The sequence below is a fragment of the Condylura cristata genome, unplaced genomic scaffold (assembly GCF_000260355.1).
Source record: "Condylura cristata isolate star-nosed mole 26May11 unplaced genomic scaffold, ConCri1.0 scaffold00002, whole genome shotgun sequence".
Lineage (NCBI taxonomy): Eukaryota > Metazoa > Chordata > Mammalia > Eulipotyphla > Talpidae > Condylura > Condylura cristata.
This window is the reverse complement of record NW_004567103.1, coordinates 53108817-53130966: the sequence shown is the minus strand read 5'-3', so window position 1 is coordinate 53130966 and position 22150 is coordinate 53108817. Positions and strand designations below refer to the sequence as shown.

Here is a 22150-nt window from a genome sequence, read left to right as displayed (position 1 = left end):
CACTGCTCTGCGAAATGCTTTGAAGAATGTTCAACCTATATCTTTAACCACACTTCTAAATTTGTAGCTAAGAAAGATGTAGTTTAATCTTTAGTGTTTTTAAATTTAGTATTTTTTAATATAAAATAGTCTTGTCTTTAAAAAAACGATAAAGGTTTGGTCTGTAATATATATCAACAGTTTCCAATAGTTCTATTTATCTTATTATATGAAACATATTAATATGTTCTTTTATCATTTGTCTATGTAGGCATTGATTCATGGACTAAACAGACATTATTACTCTATTACTATTAACTATCGGAAAAATGAACTTGAACAGAAGGTAAGTTCACATTTTAGAGTAGGAAAATATCTTTCAAACCATTAAAATTTTTAACTGTTATATTTGAATTTTATTTGTATTTTATTATTGGTATGTTTTAATTTTTTCTGAGTAATTCCTCTTCTCCAATAAACTGACTGACCTTTGTAGCTAAATCATTAGCTTCTCAAATTTGAGAGGTATTCCTTAAAGTCAGATTATAATTATATGATACTTTAAAAAATATATGTTGTGTTTTTTCTAGGGTAAACCAAAGGTGTGTCAAAAAGATGCAGTTAGGATTTACAGATATTGTATGTGTGAATGTGTGTGTATATATATTTTACATCATTGTTCATTTTTTTGTTTTTTATAGTGTTTGCTTTCTTTTCTCCCATTTCATCCCCATAGAATTTCCATCACCAACTCACCCAGGGATCATCAACCATAGTCCCTTGTACTCTTCCTGTCCTCGTTTTGATCTCTCTCCATCCCCTTCCCTTGCAGAATATTTCTGATTTATAGCTGTTTGTTTGTTTGTTTTATTTTTTTATTTTTATTTTTTAAAGACTTATCTATTTATGCATACAGAACGGGGGTACAGGCCAGAGGTGCAGGGGCAGTGAGAGGATTCACCAGAGACAGAGTGGGGAGCAGAAGAGGCAGATTGACAAAGTACACTGCTGAGGGGAGCAGCGGGCGGGTCAGGAGAGGTCTGCCTCACCATGTGGATCTCCTCTGGGGCAGGCGGGAATTGAACTCATGCGGAAGTGGCTTAAGCTTCTTAGTGCTGTGCTTTAACCCGCTGTGCCACCAGGGAGGGCCTGTTTGTTTATTTTTTTATTTTTTATTTTGTTATTCTCACTCCCCATCTCTTATTTGGTTCCCCTGTATTTTTCCTATTAGTGAAACCATGCAATAATTTTTCTTTTTTCCTTCTGACTTATTTCATTGAGCACAATCCCTTTTAGCTCCATTCATGTTGCTGCAAATGATATCAGCTTATCTTTTTTGATTGCTGAATAGTATTCCATTGTGTATATATACTGTTTTCAGATATGTAGAGCTAACTAACCCATTTTCTATTTGGCAGTTTTAAATTTGATAAATTTTAAAATCAAGTATGTTGGTGGATTAGCATTCTTTTGTTCCTACTATTTTAGTATCATTTCAAATACCATTTTTAATCTCACTTAATATTTAATTTTCTCTTGAAAATATTTCATTTTCTACACCTACTACTTAAGTCTGCCTATTGGATTTTGCAGTTACAACCTGAATTACATTTCCTATATCTCCTAATATTCATTTGTATTTCTTATTACAATTATCACTTTTTCAAATTCATTTCTTTCATTTCTCTGAGAAGGAATCTTAAAAAAATGTTTTTGAACAAAATACTATTGACATCCAGAAAGATTTGGTTCCTTACTGTAATCTCAAGTTCAATTCTGTTAAATAGTTAACAGTTAACACTTACTAGTTGAAAATGTATTTTCACAAAGGTACTTTAGAGAGGGTTTCTAGCATATATGTTAAGTAGGTCGTTGAGTAAGCTGAGCTCACTACACCTACCTTCTCTTTTAACCAGATCACTTTTATTTTTAACTACATGTATTGATGGGGCAGAGGGAGATAAGAGTATCTTGGAAAGAAGAATTCTGATTTGTTGAGCATTTTTTAAGTTTGATGAACCACTTGTTTTCCATGAGTTTTTTTTTAAAGATTTATTTATTTATTCATACAGAACTGGGGTACAGGCCAGAGATGCGGAGGGTGAGAGCATTCACCAGAGACAGAGTGGGGAGCAGAACAGGCAGATCGACGAAGTACACTGCTCAGGGGAGCAGCGGGCGGGTCAGGAGAGGTCTGCCACACCATGTGGTCACCTCCGGGGCAGGCGGGAATCGAACTCATGGGGAAGCGGCTTTAGATTCTCAGTGCTGTGCTTTAACCCGCTGCGCCACCAGGGAGGGCCTAGAAGATATTTTTAATAGATTTTTTTGGGTAAGATTTATTTATGCATGTGCTCTAACCTGTTGTGCCACCAGGGAGGGCCTGCTGAACTACTTTTAATAGGATAGAGTCACACATAAACTCATCCAGAGAGCCTCAATCCTGCAAGGAGCCAGTTCCCCTTGCCTGAGATGAGACACAGAGCCTTAAAGTTTTCTTCAGCAGCTTGCATATGTCCCAAACTTTATATCTGGGATGGTAGATTCAGTTGATTGTTTGAAGTACATTTTTTAACATTAAATTTTATATAGAATAGGTGCAGGCCATGAAATTCATTTAGATGTGTAAATATTTTGAGTCTGATACTCAACTGTTTGGATATAACCAGCAAATTACATCAACTTCTTCTTTTCCCTCTCTTTGATTTTAGTACTCTATAAGCTTATCTATCATCCTTGGCAATTAAAACAAACAACACACATATGTAAACACTTATATTGGTGTTAAGTTTATGTTCCTAGTAGTTCCTAGTATTTTCTTGGAACTCAGAATCCAGTCTTTATTCTTTTTTTTTTTCTTTTCCTGTCTTTATTCTTAACCCACCAACCTGTATACTTAACACAGTGCTTTCCCTTAAGTCCCAGTGGAATTCTTGTCCAGACATATTGGGATGGCCTGCTGTTCTGTGGAAACCCCTTTGTTTTTTTTTTTTTTTTTCAAAGTCGTAGAAAAACCTAGTCATCATCATTATAGGTAGCTTTCTTGCATGGATAGTTGCAGTTGTACCACAATTTCCCAGGCTGAATTTTCAAGGACACTATTGGTAGAGATAAGGGACAGCAATCAGAGAACTTGGCAGATTTTTTCCAATTTTCTTGGCATGGGTCCTAGGAGGGGATGTGGGGAAAATTGGATTTTATGTGTCTTGAAATTTTACAGGTGATTTTGACATGAAGCTTATTCTCCAATTATTGAATACTTTTCTACCTCATGTAGCTCTAAAGTTTTCCTAAATTAAGCTAATATATTTACAAATATGTCTTCAGGTCCTCATGCTTCTAGATCTCTTTTAACCTAGTTCTAATGACAAAGCAATAATTATTGTGTAGTCACAATTTTCTTTCACATTGCATACTGAACATTTGTAGAGTAGACTTTAAAAGCTTGTGAACTTAGAAATATATATATTCAAAACTAAGAGTTGTAGAAAAAATGAACTAAGACGCTTAATTCCATTGATATTTTAGTGCATGATCCCAGTTTACTGATGTGATTGCAAACTGAACGAAGCTGTGCTTTCTTTACCAGTTTCATGACTTTTCATACTTAGATAAAGAATTTTAACTGTAAAATTATTGGTGGCATATTAGAATTTGGAAGAAACTTGTAAATTACTCAAAGTCCTCAATTCATAAATATGTACACTGAAGTTCAGAGAGATTGATCAACACAGTATTTTTGTGAATGGGGCATTTACCACTGTGGCATTTGAAATCTGGACTGTATGAACTGTTAAAGAGATCCTGCATATAACATAGTAGTTTCAATCATTCTTTCTTTCAACAGATAGTTACTGAGCTGGCTGTGAGTAGGTACTGTTCTAGAACCTAGACCAGCAATCTTGAAATAAGTCAAGGTCCTTACTGACTTTAGTGAGAGAGAAATGGTATAAATAAGAAAATAAATTCAGATACTTGTATATAAAAATAATAAGTATGTTAAAGGAAGAAAGATAGTGTGAAGGGGTTTTTTATATAACATGGCCAGGGAATTCATCTCTCTCTAAGAAAGTAAGGTTAATAAACCATACAAAACTAGGAAAATAGCATTTCAGGCAAAAGGACAGCAAATGCAAAGGCTGTGGGGTTAGAATAATCATTAGGCTATTATAGTCATTTACATTTTGGAGAATTCTTACTAGAATTTAAGTTAATATAATTAAATCCACTAATTCCAGTTATTTTCTGCAGAGTTTTTTTCTCCACAGAAGTGAAGGAAATTTTTTAAAATATTTTTCAGATGTTACTAAATTTGCATAAGAAGAGTTGGATGGAAGGTTTGACACTTCAGGACTACAGTGAACACTGTAAACACAATGAATCAGTGGTAAAAGAGATGTTGGAATTAGCCAAGAATTACAACAAGGTAAAAGCTACTTTCAACATTTCTCTCTTGTTTTTTCATTTGTTTGTCTTTTTTGTTTGTTTTTGTTGGGTTTGTATCTTCATACTTATTTCCTTGAAAATACTTCTATATTTAGAAATATTCTGTAAATATAGTATAAGATGGAATGGCTTACTTTATAGACCTAAAAGGTATTTTAGTCTTTTTAGGCCATCTAGTCTATCATAACTACTCAGATCTACAATTGTGGTATAAAAGCAGCCAAAGAAAATATATAACTATGTGAGTGAGCCTGTGTTCTAGTAAAACTTAATTCACTAAAACAGGCGGCTGACTACATGTGACCCATGTGCTATAGTCAGCCTCTGTTGTAGATGCAGTAAAGTAGTTGACATTAAAAATCTTCTCATTATTCAGAGAACTTTTTCTTGGAAGAGAAAAAGAACAAGGAGTTGTAAACAACAACAGCATTTAATACTCAATATTCATTACATATAATGAACTTTCCTGTTCTTCACTTAAAAAGTTTTTATTGGGCAGCACTCCTCCTGCCCACCTGTGACTATGCCAGTGTTTCTCAATTCACCAACCTTCTTCCTGGGTCTCTTTTATCAAACTTGTTCCTTTCAATGGTAGCTCTTTCAGCCTGTTTGTGTCTGCAAATCTCCTTTGCTCCTCTCTCTTTTTATAATAAATCTTCCCTTTTGGATATTAAAAAAAAATTTTTTGAAATACAACTATATGCCAGGCATTAGAGATCTGCTGAAAAGTATGACCTGTACTCATAAAACTTACTTTCTGATAGCGGTAACAGAGTAAACAAATACACTATATATTGTGCTATAAAGAAAGAAAATGACATCTTAAAGAAGAGTATATAGGAGAGCTCACTTTGTGGGGATGTTAAAATGTTATATTTTGTAGTGACCATGATGATTTTTTTTTCAGAGATTTATATATTTTTGCAACTCTGAAATTATGAAAATATTTGTGATGGAACTAAAATATAGCTTCCGTGTTGATATAGTTTCCTGGGGCTGCCATAACAAACTGTCATAAACTGGTTGTTTTAAAACAGCCAATTTATTTTCTCACAATTCGGGAGGCTAAAAGTCACAAATCAGAGTATCAGCAGGCCATATTTCTTGGAAATTTTAGGGGGAAGACCCTCTTTTTTTTTTTCCAGCTTTTGTGATCCAGCTTCCAAGCATTCTTTGGCTTGTTGTAGCATAACTCCAACTTCTTAACTAGATTTAGGACTTCAGCATCTTTGGGATGGGGTGCTGGTTTCCACAATTTAACTAAAAACATGTATTTTCCAATATTGTTTTGTTTTTACTAAAGTACATATAAAGAATAGATTTTATATTTTGACCCAGTAAATTCGTGTGTGTGTATGCATATATATATATATTTGCAAAAATTTTATGAGCAATATTTACTCTTACACATGATAGTTTTTATTTTCTTTCTCATTTCATTCATTTTTCTTCTTTTTGAAATAATATATATACGCATTTAGCTTGCAACCTAAAACTGCAGTTTGCAAATTTACAAATATCTATTGAATATCTCCTGTACAATTTACATTAAAAAACAGGGACTTTTCCTCATTTCTAGGAAAACAGGTAGTAAGAAAAGGTTCCTAAGTAATAAGAGCACTAGACCAAAATTAGTATATACCATAACATGTTCAGATTTTCCACAGACTAGATGCATCAATGTTACCTAGGATTTTGTAAGAAACAGAGCATCTCAGACCTGCTGAATCAGAAACGACATTTTAAGAAATTTATCAAGTCAGTCAAATTAGAAGTTAGAGAACACTGTAATAGAAAAGTCCTGTAGGAGTTTAGAGGCTTTTGCTTTGTTGTATTATATCTTAGAGAACAGTAACATTTCACCTAGGCTTTAAAGCATAAATAAGACTTGAAAATAGAGAAATGTCACCCCAGGCAAAGGTAACATTGTACACAAAGAGTAGGAGACAAAAAAGGCACAGGACTTCTAGGAAACTGGCAGGAGTACATAATACATGAAAGTGAATGGTGGGAAATAAAGGTTTTTAAATTTATTATAAAGTCAAGTATCAAGATTTGTAATACAGAATAAGAGTTATTTTTGAAAAGGGGTATGATATACTCAGAACCTGGCTTTGGAAACATAATTTGACAAAGATATAGGAGTTCTGTAAGAGGAGATTTGAAATGGAGATTCTGTTTAGGAGGCAGTGGCTATTACTCAAAAGGTACCAAGGCTCTGGATTACCATTATGGCAGTGGCACCAGAGGCAGTGATAGAGAAAACATGGTACTGGTTACATAAATGAAAAAGGCTAAATTTTGGAGTCATGGTTAAATTGGTAATTGGTTGTCATCCCCAATTGTAGTAGTTTTTGTTTTAAATTATGCATATTTCCTCCAAATAAATATTAGATAAGAGACAGTGGAGGACCCAATGAATTAAACTTAAAGATATTGAACGGGGCCCTCCCTGGTGGCGCAGTGGGTTAAAGCACAGCACTAAGAAGCTAAAGCCTCTTGTGCATGAGTTCAATGCCCCACAGATGATCCACATGGCATGGCAGACTTCTGACCCGCCCTCTGCTCCCCTCAGCAGTGTACTTTGATGATCTGCCTGTTCTGTTCCCCACTCTGTTTCTGGTGAGTCCTCTCACTGCCCCGGTACCTCTGGCCTATAGGCCAGTTCTGTCTGCACAAATAAATAAACCTTAAAAAAAAAAAAAAAAGTATTGAAGGACTCTTACAAATTAAATTCCAGCAGAAGTAGGTTTGGCTTTTAAGAGTATGCCCTGCCTGTTTAAGACTATGTAGTGTTCCAGCTGGAAATCCCAACTGGTTCTAGGTTGAGGGAAAATATTTGTTATCTTGCTAGTGTATGTTTTTTTGCTGCGATCTTTTACAGATTAAAAGGTTACAACTTAATTTTCAGCAAATTGTAGGACTGGTTTTAATTTCTCTGTAGCATTATAAGTTTAATTCATTTTGGTACCACTGCCAGGAAATAACCTATTTATGGTTACTACTGCCCATCCCTCCACAGACGTTTTTCATATTTTACAGTTTTAAAAATCTCTGTAGTACTCAAAAACTTGTAAGATTTGGTTATAAAATGAAAACAATGTGTAAGCTGTGAGATGAAGGAGTCCAAATTTGGGAATGTAATTCCCTCTGTGATTGAAAGAGAATGTGCTGGATTTTTTAGTAACACATAAAATATAAAAAGAAAGGCCCATGCCACCAATTTTTCATGTGTTTTTAATTGGTTGGTGCTATAAACTAAGGTAATTACTGTTTGGTGCCAGTTAATTCACACTGAAGGAAGGTTAGAAAATAAAATAATTAAGTTCTTTTGCCCTAACTTTTCATTTGCAAGTCTGAATTCCACATAGAGATTGGTAGTTGATTTTTCTACTTGTTGAACCATAACACCTTCAACCATTATTCCAAATCTCCTAATTGAGCTATTCCAGGAAATACCAGTTTTATAACACTGTTGATATTTGATTGCATATTTGTACATGTATGTGAAATTTTATAAATTAGTTGTAATTTTAAGAATGGTGTAGAGGGGCCTTTTCCTGGTGGTGCAGGAGTTAAAGCACAGTACTGTGAGGCTGCCCACAGCCACTGCAACACAGTTCAATCCCTGGCCAGGGAGCTGATCCGCCCACTGCTCCCCTCAGCAGTGTATTTCAGTGGATCCACTGTCTCTGGTAAATCCTCTCATCCCTGCCCTCTGGCCTGTACCTCAGTTCTTTTATGCATAAATAAATAAATCTTTTTGAAACACAGAAATTTTTCTTTCTTGGAACATGTAACCACATAAATTCTGACTTCGGACAGTTTATTTTTCACATGAAAATACCGACCTATTTCATAACCTAAAGGAATCATTGGATTTATCTTTCATATGTTTACATGTAAAATACATAATTATTACATTAGGTTCACTACAGTAGCTATATTACATAGGAAAATCTTGTTTTATGCTAGTGTGGTAAGGTAATAGAAGCAAGTTAAAATGTCAAGTTGAGAAAAGCAGGGCTGATTATTATTATGTAGGTATGGCAAGATATATTTGCTACCAAACTAGAAATCTAAGAGACTACACTAAAAAATTGTTAGAACAATTTTATATTCTCAAATATAACATAGGTAGTAACCATGCAGTTTAACAGACTGAAGCCAGTTGAAAAATACAATAGGCAAATCAATTCATAGTAGCATTATAAAATATTTAGAAATAATTATAAGAAATAGAAATGTATACATGATTTATTTGAAGAATACTAAGGATATTTGTTAATAAATATCCTTGTTTCCAAATGTGAGGACTCAATATTGTAATGCTACTCCCTTACAGTGTCCTTTCTACAAGTCCAGCTAGCATTTCTGTTTATATTTTGTTGGTAGAACTTAAGTGGACATATCATAGTTTAAGAAAGGCTATAAAATGTAGTCTTTTACCTGGGAGCATTTCTGCCTTTCTATAACCAATGTTAAAAACGGTAGAAGTGGGCCCTCCCTGATGGCGCAGCAGGTTAAAGCACAGCACTAAGAAGCTAAAGCCACCTCAGCGTGAGTTCAATCCCCGTCCCAGAGGTGATCCACATGGCACCACAGACCTCTCCTGACTGGCTCGCTGCTCCCCTCAGCAGTGTTCTTCAGTTTTTCCTTTTCTCCTCCCCACTCTGTCTCTTATCTCTGGTGGGTCCTCTAATGCCCCCCCTCACCTCTGGCCTGTTACCCCTGTTCTGTATGCATAAATAAATCTTTAAAAAAAACAAAACAAAAACAAAAACAGAAGTGATTAGGTAGGCAATTAGTAGACCATACCATAAATTTACTTTTTTTCTATTCTGCGCATTACCAGCACTGTTCCTTATCCCTTTGTCCTTTTCCCTCTCCCCTCCTTCATAACTTTAGAGCCCTTAGAATATTTATTGCTATTCACTGGCTTTTGAAAATATTCTGCTAAGTAATGTGCAGTATTTGTTGTTATTATTTTATTGTTCTGACTTACTTGGCTACATATTATCCTCACAAACTCCCTCCATTTTATAAAAATGGTTGCATTTCATCCATTCTACCATAAATTTTTCAACAAACTCATTTTTGTTATACATACCCATATTTGTATGTGTACAGACACATATATATAATCCATATTTTATATCTGTTTTGTATAATCAGATTTTAAAGTTGGATTCCCTATAATATTTTTAGGAAGAATTTATGCTGTTCAGGGTCACTTAATATAAGCATTGATTTAAGTTGTTATTCAGGATATTATTAAAAATAATAATTTGGGGCCTCCCTGGTGGCCTACAGATCAAGTCTCAGCACTGTCACTGTGATGCCTTGAGTTCAATTCTCAGTCAGGGAAGATAACCCCACTTAGCACGGCAGACCTCTCATGTCTCACCTGCTGCTCATCTCAATAGTGTATTTTAGATCTGTCTGTTCTGCTCCCCAATCTCTCTCTGATGAATTCTCTCACCCCCCCCCCCACATCTCTGGCCTACACCCCACTTCTATGCATAAATAAATAAATCTTTAAAAATAGAAATAATAATTCACTGAATTGCCATGAGTTTTACTTTATATGTTGGAGAAAGGTAAGAATGTATTTAGGCTACAGTTTTATTATTTATTTCCTTATATGTACATACTCCTTTTTTATAAATTTCACACTGGATTATAATGTGAAACTTCAGGGCAAGTAAACTCCAAATGTGAGCTCCTTGAGGAGCTTACTTACATGAGGAGCTTGTCTTACTTAGGGAACTTAACCAAACATTTAAAATGTTGAAATTCTACTATTGAAGACATTCACAGAATATACTAGTATATTATAAGTTATTCCAAAAAGAGAAGTTTCATTTAAAGTAAATAATTTTTAGAATTAATACATGATACTCTCAAGGACATAGTATCTAATTTTTTCATATGTAAATGTAGATTAAATACATATTGAGGATATTTTAAAGGATTTATTAATATTTGTAAAAGCATGTTAATGTTTAACTACAGATTACAGAAAAAAAACATTATCTGTATTTCAGTCTCATTTGTAATTGTATCATTTGTTAATTTGTTAGCCTCTTCTTTAAATTTATTCTCTTCCTCCATAGCTATTGTTCTGATCTAACAATCTCCAAGGAAGTAAAATATATTCAATAGCAATTTGAGTGAGGGGGGGGGGGAAAGCCAGACAGGTTACTTTAGAAACTGCATAATTGTGAGTGTAACAGTTGTAGAGCGAACAACTTTAGCTTGTTAAAAAGAAAAAAGAAGCCAAGGATTAGTCAGAGAACTATGACATGGAATCAAGCATGATGTCTTGAAAGCAGAAGTGAAAGGATTAAAAAATTGGTATTAGTGGCTCTACAGTGGTTTCTGAAAGTTTAAGAAAACTAATTCCATTGGAATTAACCTAGTGGGGATTCTTAAAAAGTGTTAATGAAGTACCAAGGATCCAATCAATGTTCATTAATAAAAGGTAAATAAAATGATAGCATTTGAGATACAGATTTTTTTTATATGAGAAATTTGACCATTATCAGAAAGAAAGGATCCAAGGTTAATGGTTTTAGTACAAATCTTTTAAAGATGGGGGGGGGGCGTCTGAGGGGATTATGATAACGTAACAGACCAAATTCCAAGAATTTCTTAGAACTGTGCAGACCGTGCATGATGGGATAGCCATCTGGGGGTCTTTGTTGATAAACTGTTAAAAACGTTTCTAGTGCGAATAGCCACAAACATTTTCAGTGCTTTTTTGTTGGTTGAGTAAACCGAAGAGCATGAATGCAAAAGCAAAATTCGACGCCAAATCACAGAAGTTGCCATAAACACAGAAGTTCCCTAGTGAGGACACTGCCTGTGCCTGAATTTCATTTGTTTCTGCTTCTACCATTTCTTAATTTTTCTTGGTGACTGGCCAGATTAGAACTATGAATGAAGACAACCTAGTCTTTCCCAGATGGCAAATAGGCTACAGGTTACTTAGTAAATAGGGAAAATATATATAGGTGGGTGATGTGATGATTTGGTATGAGCTGGTCTTTCTTACTTAGAATGTAATAGATGTGCTTACTCTTTTGTCATGGGGGTTTGCAACCTTAGTATATGCCTAAATCTACAGCTGCTCCTCATTTTCCAGATGGCATCTATGGCTGGGAGTACTTTTTACCATCTGCACTTCTCAAAGAGTTTGTGAACTCTCTCTTTTAATTATTGGAAATGGAAAAGCTAATTGGTAAAGTGGTTAAATGAAGTAAAAGATTTTTAAAATTGAGTTAGAGCTTATTACTTTGTATTTAACCTTTCAAATAGACTGTGATTTAAATGCTTTTTGACCTTTCATCTTTGCATATCTGCCATCTTTGATATTTGCAGTACTTCAAAATACTCCTTAATAATTTGTTCAGGGATTCATATTTTGAGCCAAATTCCATAAACTCTTACCACCTTCCAATACTGAAAGTACTATTGTTGGCATTTACATAGAACAACGAACACTGCATATAGAGTGTGAACTTACAAGAATCGTTCCACTCATCTAATATGCTTTCTCAGAGTAATTTGGAAAGACAGGCATTCTATGTGTTCCATTCTATACATTATTGTAAAACACTGAGATAGAGGGAAAAGTAATTTCCCATTTAGGAAATCCTTTTTTAACTAGCTGAGAATAATAGGAATGACATCTGACTATGAAAATAAACATATTCTCTCTCTGTCTAGGGGATTCTGAATTTGGAGTGTTATTAACTTTCATTTTTCCCTCTTTCAGTTTTATGAATCATAAATGTATTTCCTAATGATGTGTTGTAAATAAGTATCCTCTAATCTGTAGATACAGTACTTATTTACCATCTTTTTTCTTTAGGCAGGTTCTACTGGGGAAAATTCTCTAGATAGTTTGTCCATTTATAAAATTAGACACTTGCCATCTTTGCTCATTTTCAAGTTCTCTGTTTACAAAACTATTAAGAAGGTGTGAAATGCAGCCAAACTTCCCAGTTTACGGGAAATGTCTGATGATTGCATTTTGTACATGTTCATTGTTCACACATGAAGAAATTTGGCAGCTGCAAGATTATTAAGTTTAAACTATCCAAATCTAACCCTCATTGGGATTTTGGTTTTCTGCTTTCTGCCACAATCATGTCACCCACCCCCTCTTGTAGCCATCTTTGTGGTAAATACCATGGTGGTATTTCCTGAGGTTGGTGATGCTTAAATTTTCATTTTCTATTTATCAGATGCTTTGACCAAATCATAGTCCAGGAGTTCACCTGATGTAGAGGCCTACCTTTGGGAGTAGTATACCCAAACACTTAGGAGGTTTCTTAGAATTGTCAATGAAGGTGTGTTATAATGGTGTGTTATCGGACGAGGATGACATTGGTGTTAGCTAATCTGACTGCTGTAATTATTTCAGAATTACTCTGCTAGAAAACTTACAATCATACATGTAAGAGTTTTTACTAATTCTGAAAATAGTAAAAAGTGGTTTGTGTATGTATTATTTTGGTCAACTTAATTTTGATATCATTTGGCTTTTGTTCAAGTCATTTTTGATGTTGAATCTTATTATTCATGATTATTTCATGACCACTAAATCACTCATGTAAAATAATGAGATTTTTTTCTGAGTAGTTTTACTACTTTTAGTAGTAAAACTTTAGTATTTTAAAGACTTAAATGTGTGTAATTATTAAGGCAGAAAATGATATGATTAGTTAAGTGAATCAAAAGTCAGCAGCTACTTTGATCCTAAATGCTGTCAGTAGTTAAATACATACTGGGTATATACCAGTTTGGGAGACCAGAAAATGAGAAAGAAAAGGGATGATGGAGAACTAGTCTGAAAATAGAAAGAGGAAAAGAAGACATAACAGAACCAGTTAATACCACAGTGCCATAGTAGCTAAATCTGGGACTTCTGTCCTTTAGTTTAGATATCTCTTGAGAATTCAGAAATGGTTTCCAAATGCTTTGCAGTACTATTTGGTAGTCAGTTTTATATTTTCAATGTCTTTTACATATTTCTTAGTGTATTTTTTAAATGGTGACAGTAGTTTTTATTACCCTAAATGTTATTGTGAAAACTAAGAAAGTAAGATTTTTTGTTTAAGAGAAGTACATGAGTAAAGGTTCTGTAGGTAATCATTTTGATCACCATTATTTGTTGGTGATCTTCCTGCAATGGAGAAAATAAATTTAGAATTTGAAACTCTGTCCTTTGTGTTTCATTCACAGGCTGTAGAAGAAGAAGATAAGATGACACCTGAACAGCTGGCAATAAAGAATGTTGGCAAGCAGGTGAAGTGTATTGTAATAGGTTATGCAGTCGTATAATAACGTGCTCTTACAGAGTTAAAACTATTTTAGGGGCTATATGATTTTTTTTTTTCATGCATGTTCACTCTGTTTTTCTTCTGTCATATAAATGTGATACTAATTTTAAAGGTCACTGAATTATTTGATGTCAGTTTCTATTTGCCATCTATAGAGAAGTAAATCACACATACCTGTGAAATACTGTCTTTTCCTGAAATTTTACTAGAAATAATTTAGGAAGCTTGTGTCCTGAGTTAATTTTCAAGAATTATTTTTACTTGAAATAATATCAATAAAGATAATGGGATAGTAGATTTATTTCATATATAACCATTTTTTAAATGATACATACAGTTTATCAGTAAGTAAGTTTCAGTGTTTCTGAGAAAGCTTAGTTGCCTATTGGTTATATTGAGTGAAGAGAAAGGGTTTTCAGTTCTTGCTCTTTCACTTTTCCAAGATGAAAATATATATTTTAGTCCCTTTTTTCTAAGGATGGGAGAGTACACCATCCAATTAAAAGAATCTACAGATTAATTAGACTGTTTTTTAAAGAATGTTGATTACATTTTTTTCATTTCATAGAACATGGTTATCATATTGCTGATGTTGGCAGAATCTTGATATTTCAGATGCAAGACACTAAGCTGTCTTTGCTTTCAGCCATCCTACCATATGCTCTGATCCCATCACATCTCACAAGCTATGTAGGTTTGGGCCAGGACCATTCTTGGATGGGAAATCTCTAAGAATCACCCAGCTGCCACAAGAAGTAATGTAGATAACTGAGGGAAGTATGCTACCAATTCACTACAAAACCAGTTATTCCCACAGAGCAGTAGAGGCAAAGGTCTGACTTAAATGATACAATAGGTGAAATCAAATATTACTACATTCTGAATGTTATAATTTAAAAAACAGTAAGCATGTTCTAAAAGCAAAATGAGCTAAGCTCATTTTATTTTCTAATTCTACATGTTTGTCACCCCTGTTGTTTATTCCTGCTTAATTTAATATATAAGATCACCATCTTTAGAGCCTCTACTTTATAAAATTCATTAACTGTCTCTGAGGCTGTAGTTTCTTCATGAAGATTTTATTTAACAGCAAATAAAAGGCTTAAATGTAAATGAAAGTAAAACAAAAAAATACATAATTTGCAGAGTTTAATCAGAATCATATTTTCAAATTACATTGCTTCATTGATTTGGCCTACTAGATGGCAAAAAAGCGTAACTGTAATGAATGGAATCAAACCAATATCTTTTTCTCCTGCCAGTCTTTCTCAGTCTCTTTTACCTAAAATGCCCTAAGGCTTATTTTTTGAAATAAATAAAACTTAATATTGTGGTTTAGTTTCTTGGTATTATTTGTAACATGTTATGTACCTCGTTTGTTTAGAGAAATCTAAATGTGTTAAAATTGTAGTTTAGAAAAGAACAGCCAAAAAATAATTCCATTGATGAACATTTGTTTAAAGTTTGGAATCTTGGATATTTTAACAATACTCATAAGAAAATAATGCTTTGATTGAAAGTATTTTATTGTGCACAATATAAATGTATTATTTCAAAGCTTTCATGTTTAGCTGAAATAGCTTCATTCAGCTCAGCTTTCAGCAGATATAAATTAAGCCGTTTCAGCTTAATTTCCTATATTATAATGTGATTTTTAATTCAGATATTTCAAATATAAGTCTAGATCAAGTTTAAGTTAAAAGATTGTACTTATATATTTTTCTGGATATACTTTTTCAAAATAGGGCATGACATTTATTATTAACATTTTAGAAATGATTCAATTTACATTTAAGTTTTTAAACTACTGTAGTGACTTTTGATCCAAGATATTTCCTGAATCATTTTAAGCTCTATTCCTGAAATAAGTTAAATTATACAGAAACTTAATTTAAATTTAAATTATAGTGAAAGTGATAAGATTTTGTCTGCTTAGTGTAAAGTACCCCTTTCAGACATTTAATATATGTGAATGGCAGAAAATATACATCCATAGTTGGGCTTACACATGTTTTTTTTTTCTCTCCCACTCCCAGATGATTGTGAATTCCTTGTTACTCTTTATAATTTTTGGTGTAGAGTTATAGCATTTATTGTATAAATCAATCTTTCATTATATAATTATTATTTTATCAATACTTTAAACTTTGTAATAGATTTAGAAATCCTAAGTCTGTAGTACTATATGAGGGAGGTTGTGTGTGTATGTATGTGTATACAAATAGAAATAAAAATTTAGGTTTGTTTTTCCTTAACAGTTTTATCTGCTACTGAAAAAAAAACTAATTCATCTACCAGTAATATGGTTCTTTTTTTTTTTTCTTTCTTTCCTTATTTTCTTTTAGGACCCCAAACGTCATCTGGAGGAACATGTGGATGTGCTTATGACTTCAAATATTGTCCAGTGTTTAGCGGCTATGTTGGATACTGTTGTATTCAAATAAAGCAGTGTAAAAAGCTATCAGTGATAGTTTCAGTGTACATTCTTCCTCTATTGTTCCTACTGCTCAAAATCAAGGGACCTCTGAAGGTGTATTTGGTTCAGTGTAGACATCTGGCATCATTTGCAGCACTGTAACACCTTCAATCTTGGTTGTGCAATTACTTCTGTTTCTTTAGTCAGGGTCTTCACAGATTCCAAAGTTGTACAAGAATACATCAAAGTGGACAAATTTTGTTAAGATCCCATTTAATATTTGAAGAAATCAGTAACAAATATATTTTGATTGTTGCTTACAAAATAAAATACATTTACAATCTATGTCTCCTGAGGTCTTTTTGGCACTGGGTGAAATTGACTATTCCGTCAATTTGATAGTATTTGATAGTATTCTAGAAATGTCACACTACGATGTGTTTCTCTTTGTATTTTAAAATCGTAGACCACATGAAACATCATTGTGATAATAAAACTTGACCAATATAAAATGATGCCCATTTATGAGTGGCTACTTCATCCGTGATTAACCTTGTAAAACTCAAGTTTGTTTTTTCCAAAGTAGTTGTCAAAAGTTAAATATTGTGTACTCAGTTTTTATAAGCATATTATCCTTTCAGGATTTCAGAGGAGTATTTAAGAAGAAAAAGGGACAGTATTAAATTTAGACTTTATCATTTTGTATGAGTTCATTCCACCTGTTGTAACTCCACTAGACTTTAATCTAACACAGCTAAATGCTAGTATATAATATCTTCAAAGTAAAATGAGAAAAGTAGCTATAGTGTGAGTTTAACTTCACTGAGCACATAAGCAGTAACTTTGTTATTGCTTTTTCTCATCATTCTCAAATTAACTTAGATGTACCCAGTTTTTTGAAAGACAAAAATTTGACTAATGGAAGTTATAGATGCCCTTGTCCCTCAACCTGCTTCTCATAAATGTACATAAGTCCATGTTAATACTTACCCATGGATCAACGCCATATTACGTACACCAAGGAGTATTGGGATACATGGAGATAAAGATATAAATTCTTGTCTGTACCCTTTGTGAAAATGTGGTAAGAGTGTTTCTAAGGTCTTGTTTAATTTAAAAGAGCTTTAGAATGTAGACTTAAAATTCTGCTAGAGGTGGAGTGAGTGATGTGGAAGACCAATGACATAAACAAATCTAGGCTCTTGGTTGCCTAAGGAAACGCTACCAGAAACTAGAAATCAAAATGGATTAAACTGTCACTATACTTCAGTGTCTCTTTTATGTTGGAATAAGAGGTATTCTTAACTTTTCTTGCCTGTGCTATGGTATCTTTTAAATTTAGTGATAGTATGTTTTATGTGGGATGTAATATGTATTAATTGTTATGATTATAACAGCAACCATTTATAATTAAAGTATAAATGGAAGTAATTAGGTGTTTTGATATTATTGCCTAATTTAAACTTGTGTACAGGATAGTTTTTGGATACACAATTTCCCTCTTTTTGTGTATGGAAGTCTATGACTCACAGATATTGCTCTTGGAACTTCACGATTTTTTTAAAATCGCCCTCAGAAGGCCTCAGCAATCCAAGGGCTAATCTCAATATTCAGATTGAAAATACTTTTTTTGTTTATTAATTTGCTTTAGTCCTCTGAAAATGTATCCTGAGTATAGTAACTGAGCAGTCATACACAATGTCTGCCTTTTACTCTTCTTACTAGATAAATTCGTTTTCCTGGACTTCTGCAACCACTTTCGCCCTTGGTTTATACTGGAGATATGTATGTCCAATTTCAGGACAAGACATTATCAGAAGTCCTTCCTAGAAGAAATCTATGTTTTCTGTAGGGGTTAGGAGTCAATCAAAATTAGGATGCCCCTCAGAAGAGGTTCACCTTTTTCTGGGAAAGGCTTAGCTATTTTAGTAGCAGTCTGATGCCCCACATCACACTTAGAAGTTGAAAGGATTTCATTAATCACAAGCCCCTATAAACCACTTCAGGTGTATTTGTGCTTGTGTGAGCATCTTTACCCATCTACCATGCAGTTTTACAGCAGCATGGTAACTTGCTTGCCTCTGACAGATTTCCCTGCTTTCCACTTAGGCTAGTAAGGAGGCATTGAAAGCTCTACCTTCACTGTTCAGTGTGATCTGCCATGACCAGAAACACCTGAGTTTTGGAGCGCTCATACAGAATGCAGGCCCCAATCCAGAATTGAATCAGAGTCAAGAATCCTGGCATGGTTCATCTGCATTTTAAAGTTTGAAAAGCTGCTCTACAGAAATGTGCTTCAAAATCCTGAAGAAAGCCTCAGTTTTCCTTCTTGAGCATGTATGTTACATAACCTATATGTGAGGAGTCAGACTTTAGTACCCATAACCTAAAGTGTACATTTAGTTCTTAGCAACTGCAAGGAGGGTGCAGTCTACCCCTTTTCTGTCCTTTAAAGCCAATTCAGAATTCTGGAAATGAAAACCTCAAAAAATGGCTGGAGACTCACCTCTTTGCTATATATTTGAGACTGTTCCGCTGAGTAAGGAGGGGGTTAATCTTGGACCAGGGGAGAGAGAGCATGGGGGAAAACTAGTAGAAGAAACAGGGTAAAAGCCACCAGGAGATGTACATGGGGGTGGAAAGTAAAGGGTAGAAAACCCAAGTGTTAGTGTCATAAGCTACTGTTCTCCCACGCCTCCCAATGCCTCGACAGCTAAGACCTTGGTTGTTTATAAAGCTCCCTGGTTCAGGAACTGTGATTTGCTTTCAAAAAGAAAAATGAGTCTGGCAGTATTTTTCTCTCAGAAAACCATCTCGGCTTAAGTGTGGGACATCTGGTCATCAACCTGTCCAGTCCAGGGCTGCCTGCACAGGGTCTTACTCTTTGCGCCCTGCTGGCGGCCACTGCTGGTGCCCTCTGAAGCCTGGGCGCCCAGAAGGCACCCGAGGCACCGCAGTAAATATTCGCTGGCCTAGGTGAAGGTAGAGTCTGATTAACCCCTTACTGCCCAAACCGTAGGCCCTCAACGCCGCTACTGGGAGCTGCGGGGTCCGGGGAGGGTAGAAACACTCTTGAGGTTCAGGCTCCACCAGGCGGAGGTGCCAAGCCCAGCCTCCCGCAAGTTAAGAGTGTGTGCCCCTGAGGCCTGTGCCAGACGCGGCTAGCCTGCGCTCCCTTAGTCTCCTTGGGGGCGGCTACCTCTCGGGATCGCTAGGGTGCTGGAGCGCTTACTCTTGGGCCGCTTGGGGACCTTAGACAATGAGCCAGAACTGGCAGCTGGCTTGGGCTGGAGCGCCAGGCGGGTTTGGGGGTGGGGGGTGGCCTCTCCCGTCGCGGGCCCCAGCAGTGCCTCTCGCCCTGCTCGCCCGTCTGTCCGCCAACTCTCAGGACCGCGCTGGGATCCCGCACTGCGCTCCTCCTCTCCATCCGCGCGCGGGTCTGCGTCTGCGGGAAAGCCGCAGGAGGGCGGTCTGGCGGGTACCCGGACACCGGAAGGTTTTGGGCGGATTAGACCTTTGCTGTTCTTAAATCCTCTAGTCCAGGCAGAAGGCTTGGTACTTTGTAAACGCGGTACTGGGAAAATTCTTCTCCCTATATTTTGGGGTCACTTTGGGCCTCGTGTTAATGTTTGTGCCAACATCCTTAAATTAGTTCTTTTTCCTATTTCTCTTTAGATTCTTCCTTTTTAAAATTACTGGCATGGATTTTCTCCCCTCCCTATATAAACATTAAACACACGCGTGAGTCTTTAGGAAGGATTACTGCGTTGACACCACCTCCACTCTCCCCAGATCAGTGCTGCAAGAGAACCTATTTGCACGAAGGCTGACCTCTTTTCCCCGGGAGGCTTTTGAATCTGTGGCCAAACCAGTAACTCAGAAAAGGAAATGCAGTGGGACCCGAAGGAAGCAGGCATGGCGCCTGCCCCCAGTTAGATGCTCTTCAGATAATCTGCAACGAAGCTCTCTGATAAAATATTTAGTCAAGACCTAGTAAGCATCACTGCAAATACATTAAGGCACTTTAGCCCGACAGCTTATGATTATTTCAAAACTTAAAAAAGGAGATCATAGATTGTCACTGTTTCTGTGCTCAACCATGAAACGGAACCTTCCTGAGGTGGGTGGGTGGGTGGGTAGGTGAGTTGTTGCTTTTTGCGCCCCCCTTCAACGTGTCCCCCATCCTGACTTTCATCGCAATTGCTCTCAGTGGCAGTGATTTATTTATTTATGTAGTTTAAAAGGCGAATGGTGTGGGGTGGGGGGGTTGCCGGGCACGCGTAGGACCTGCTCACAAAGGACTGGCTCAGGTGTTGTGTGTTTCTGTATTAACTGGAAAAGACAGACTCTGGAACTTTTACAGGGCGAGAAGAGGCCACCGGCTCGAGCTTTGTATACTTTGCACTTGAAATCGTTACATTCAACTGAATATTTGGCTCATTCAGATCCGAAAAGTCTCCTAGCATCGTCGAATTCCCTCCTCCGCCCCTCAGCTCCAAAGGAGGGAGGAGGGGGGAAGGTAGGAAAATGTTTAGTAAATTGCACATCTTTGAATCTTCCTAAAGCAGTGGTCACAAAGCTTAAAGGTGACACAACAGTGCTCACGTAAAACCAACACGCATTCCCCACCCCCCAAGCCAACAATAAAATCATCCCCTTCAATATGCCATGATCGTCGCGACCAGGAGCCAGGTGATTATCCTAATTAATGTCTATCTAATTAAATTACTGTCAGCAGCTAACCAATGGCAGGAGCCGTTTCATCGGCTGCACAAGCAGCAAGATCAAAAGTGAGCCTTTTCTGATTGCTGCATAGTGTCAATTGGCCAATCTCTTCTCCCAGGGAAAAAAAAAAAGTAAATCAAACCTTTGAGAAGCATTTGCTGGTTGAAGTGCTTTCTGTCTAGTGAGGGGGTCTATGGATTTCTAGTTTATGATAAATAGGACTTTAAAAACCAGGGACAGGAGGGCGAGTGTTCAGGTTCTAGAGCTATGCAGCTGGAGCACTGCCTTTCTCCTTCTATCATGCTCTCCAAGAAATTTCTCAATGTGAGCAGCAGCTACCCACATTCAGGCGGATCTGAGCTTGTCTTGCACGATCATCCCATTATCTCGACTACTGACAACCTGGAGAGAAGTTCACCTTTGAAAAAAATTACCAGGGGGATGACGAATCAGTCAGATACAGACAATTTTCCTGACTCCAAGGACTCACCAGGGGACGTCCAGAGAAGTAAACTCTCTCCTGTCTTGGACGGGGTCTCTGAGCTTCGTCACAGTTTCGATGGCTCTGCTGCAGATCGCTACCTCCTCTCTCAGTCCAGCCAGCCACAGTCTGCGGCCACTGCTCCCAGTGCCATGTTCCCGTACCCCGGCCAGCACGGACCAGCGCACCCCGCCTTCTCCATCGGCAGCCCCAGCCGCTACATGGCCCACCACCCGGTCATCACCAACGGAGCCTACAACAGCCTCCTGTCCAACTCCTCACCGCAGGGCTACCCTGCCGCCGGCTACCCCTACCCACAGCAGTACGGCCACTCCTACCAAGGAGCCCCGTTCTACCAGTTCTCCTCCACACAGCCCGGGCTGGTGCCCGGCAAGGCGCAGGTGTATCTGTGCAATAGGCCCCTTTGGCTGAAATTTCACCGGCACCAAACGGAGATGATCATCACCAAACAGGGAAGGTAATGCTATATTCTTGGCTGCCGCTGCCCCAGGCGCCGCCCGGGGGCAAGTGCACCCGGGTTGTGACCGCGGCCGCAGCAGACGATTTGGGATCGGGAGTGGAGTGTAAGGCGCTCTGGTGCGCCCTAGAGTTGGCTGGTTTTGGAAAGGGAGAAAGTGGAAGGTCTAACCACCGCGCTGATGGCGGAGGTGGGGGGAATCCCGCTCTAGAAAGGTGTTCGGAGAACCAGTCAGTGGCCCGAGGAAGGCGAGTGAGAGAGAGAGAGTGAGAGAG

General features: G+C 36.7%; 2 protein-coding genes across 3 annotated transcripts in view; both read left to right on the top strand.

Moving 5' to 3' along the window:
* Positions 1-16536, top strand: part of PSMD14 (proteasome (prosome, macropain) 26S subunit, non-ATPase, 14) — a 97938-nt gene extending 81402 nt beyond the window's left edge. For both annotated transcript variants that reach the window (XM_012728936.1, XM_004674610.2), the window contains exons 9-12: positions 251-325; positions 4280-4405; positions 13678-13740; positions 16121-16536. In XM_012728936.1, the coding sequence (XP_012584390.1) occupies positions 251-325; positions 4280-4405; positions 13678-13740; positions 16121-16219 (363 nt within the window). In that variant the 3' untranslated portion in view covers positions 16220-16536. The remainder of the gene's footprint in view (positions 1-250; positions 326-4279; positions 4406-13677; positions 13741-16120) is intronic.
* Positions 16537-20880: 4344 nt separating this feature from the next.
* TBR1 (T-box, brain, 1) overlaps positions 20881-22150 on the top strand; it is a 9028-nt gene continuing 7758 nt past the window's right edge. Inside the window, exon 1 of the mRNA XM_004674609.2 lies at positions 20881-21875. Coding sequence (XP_004674666.1) covers positions 21184-21875 — 692 coding nt within the window. The 5' untranslated portion in view covers positions 20881-21183. The remainder of the gene's footprint in view (positions 21876-22150) is intronic.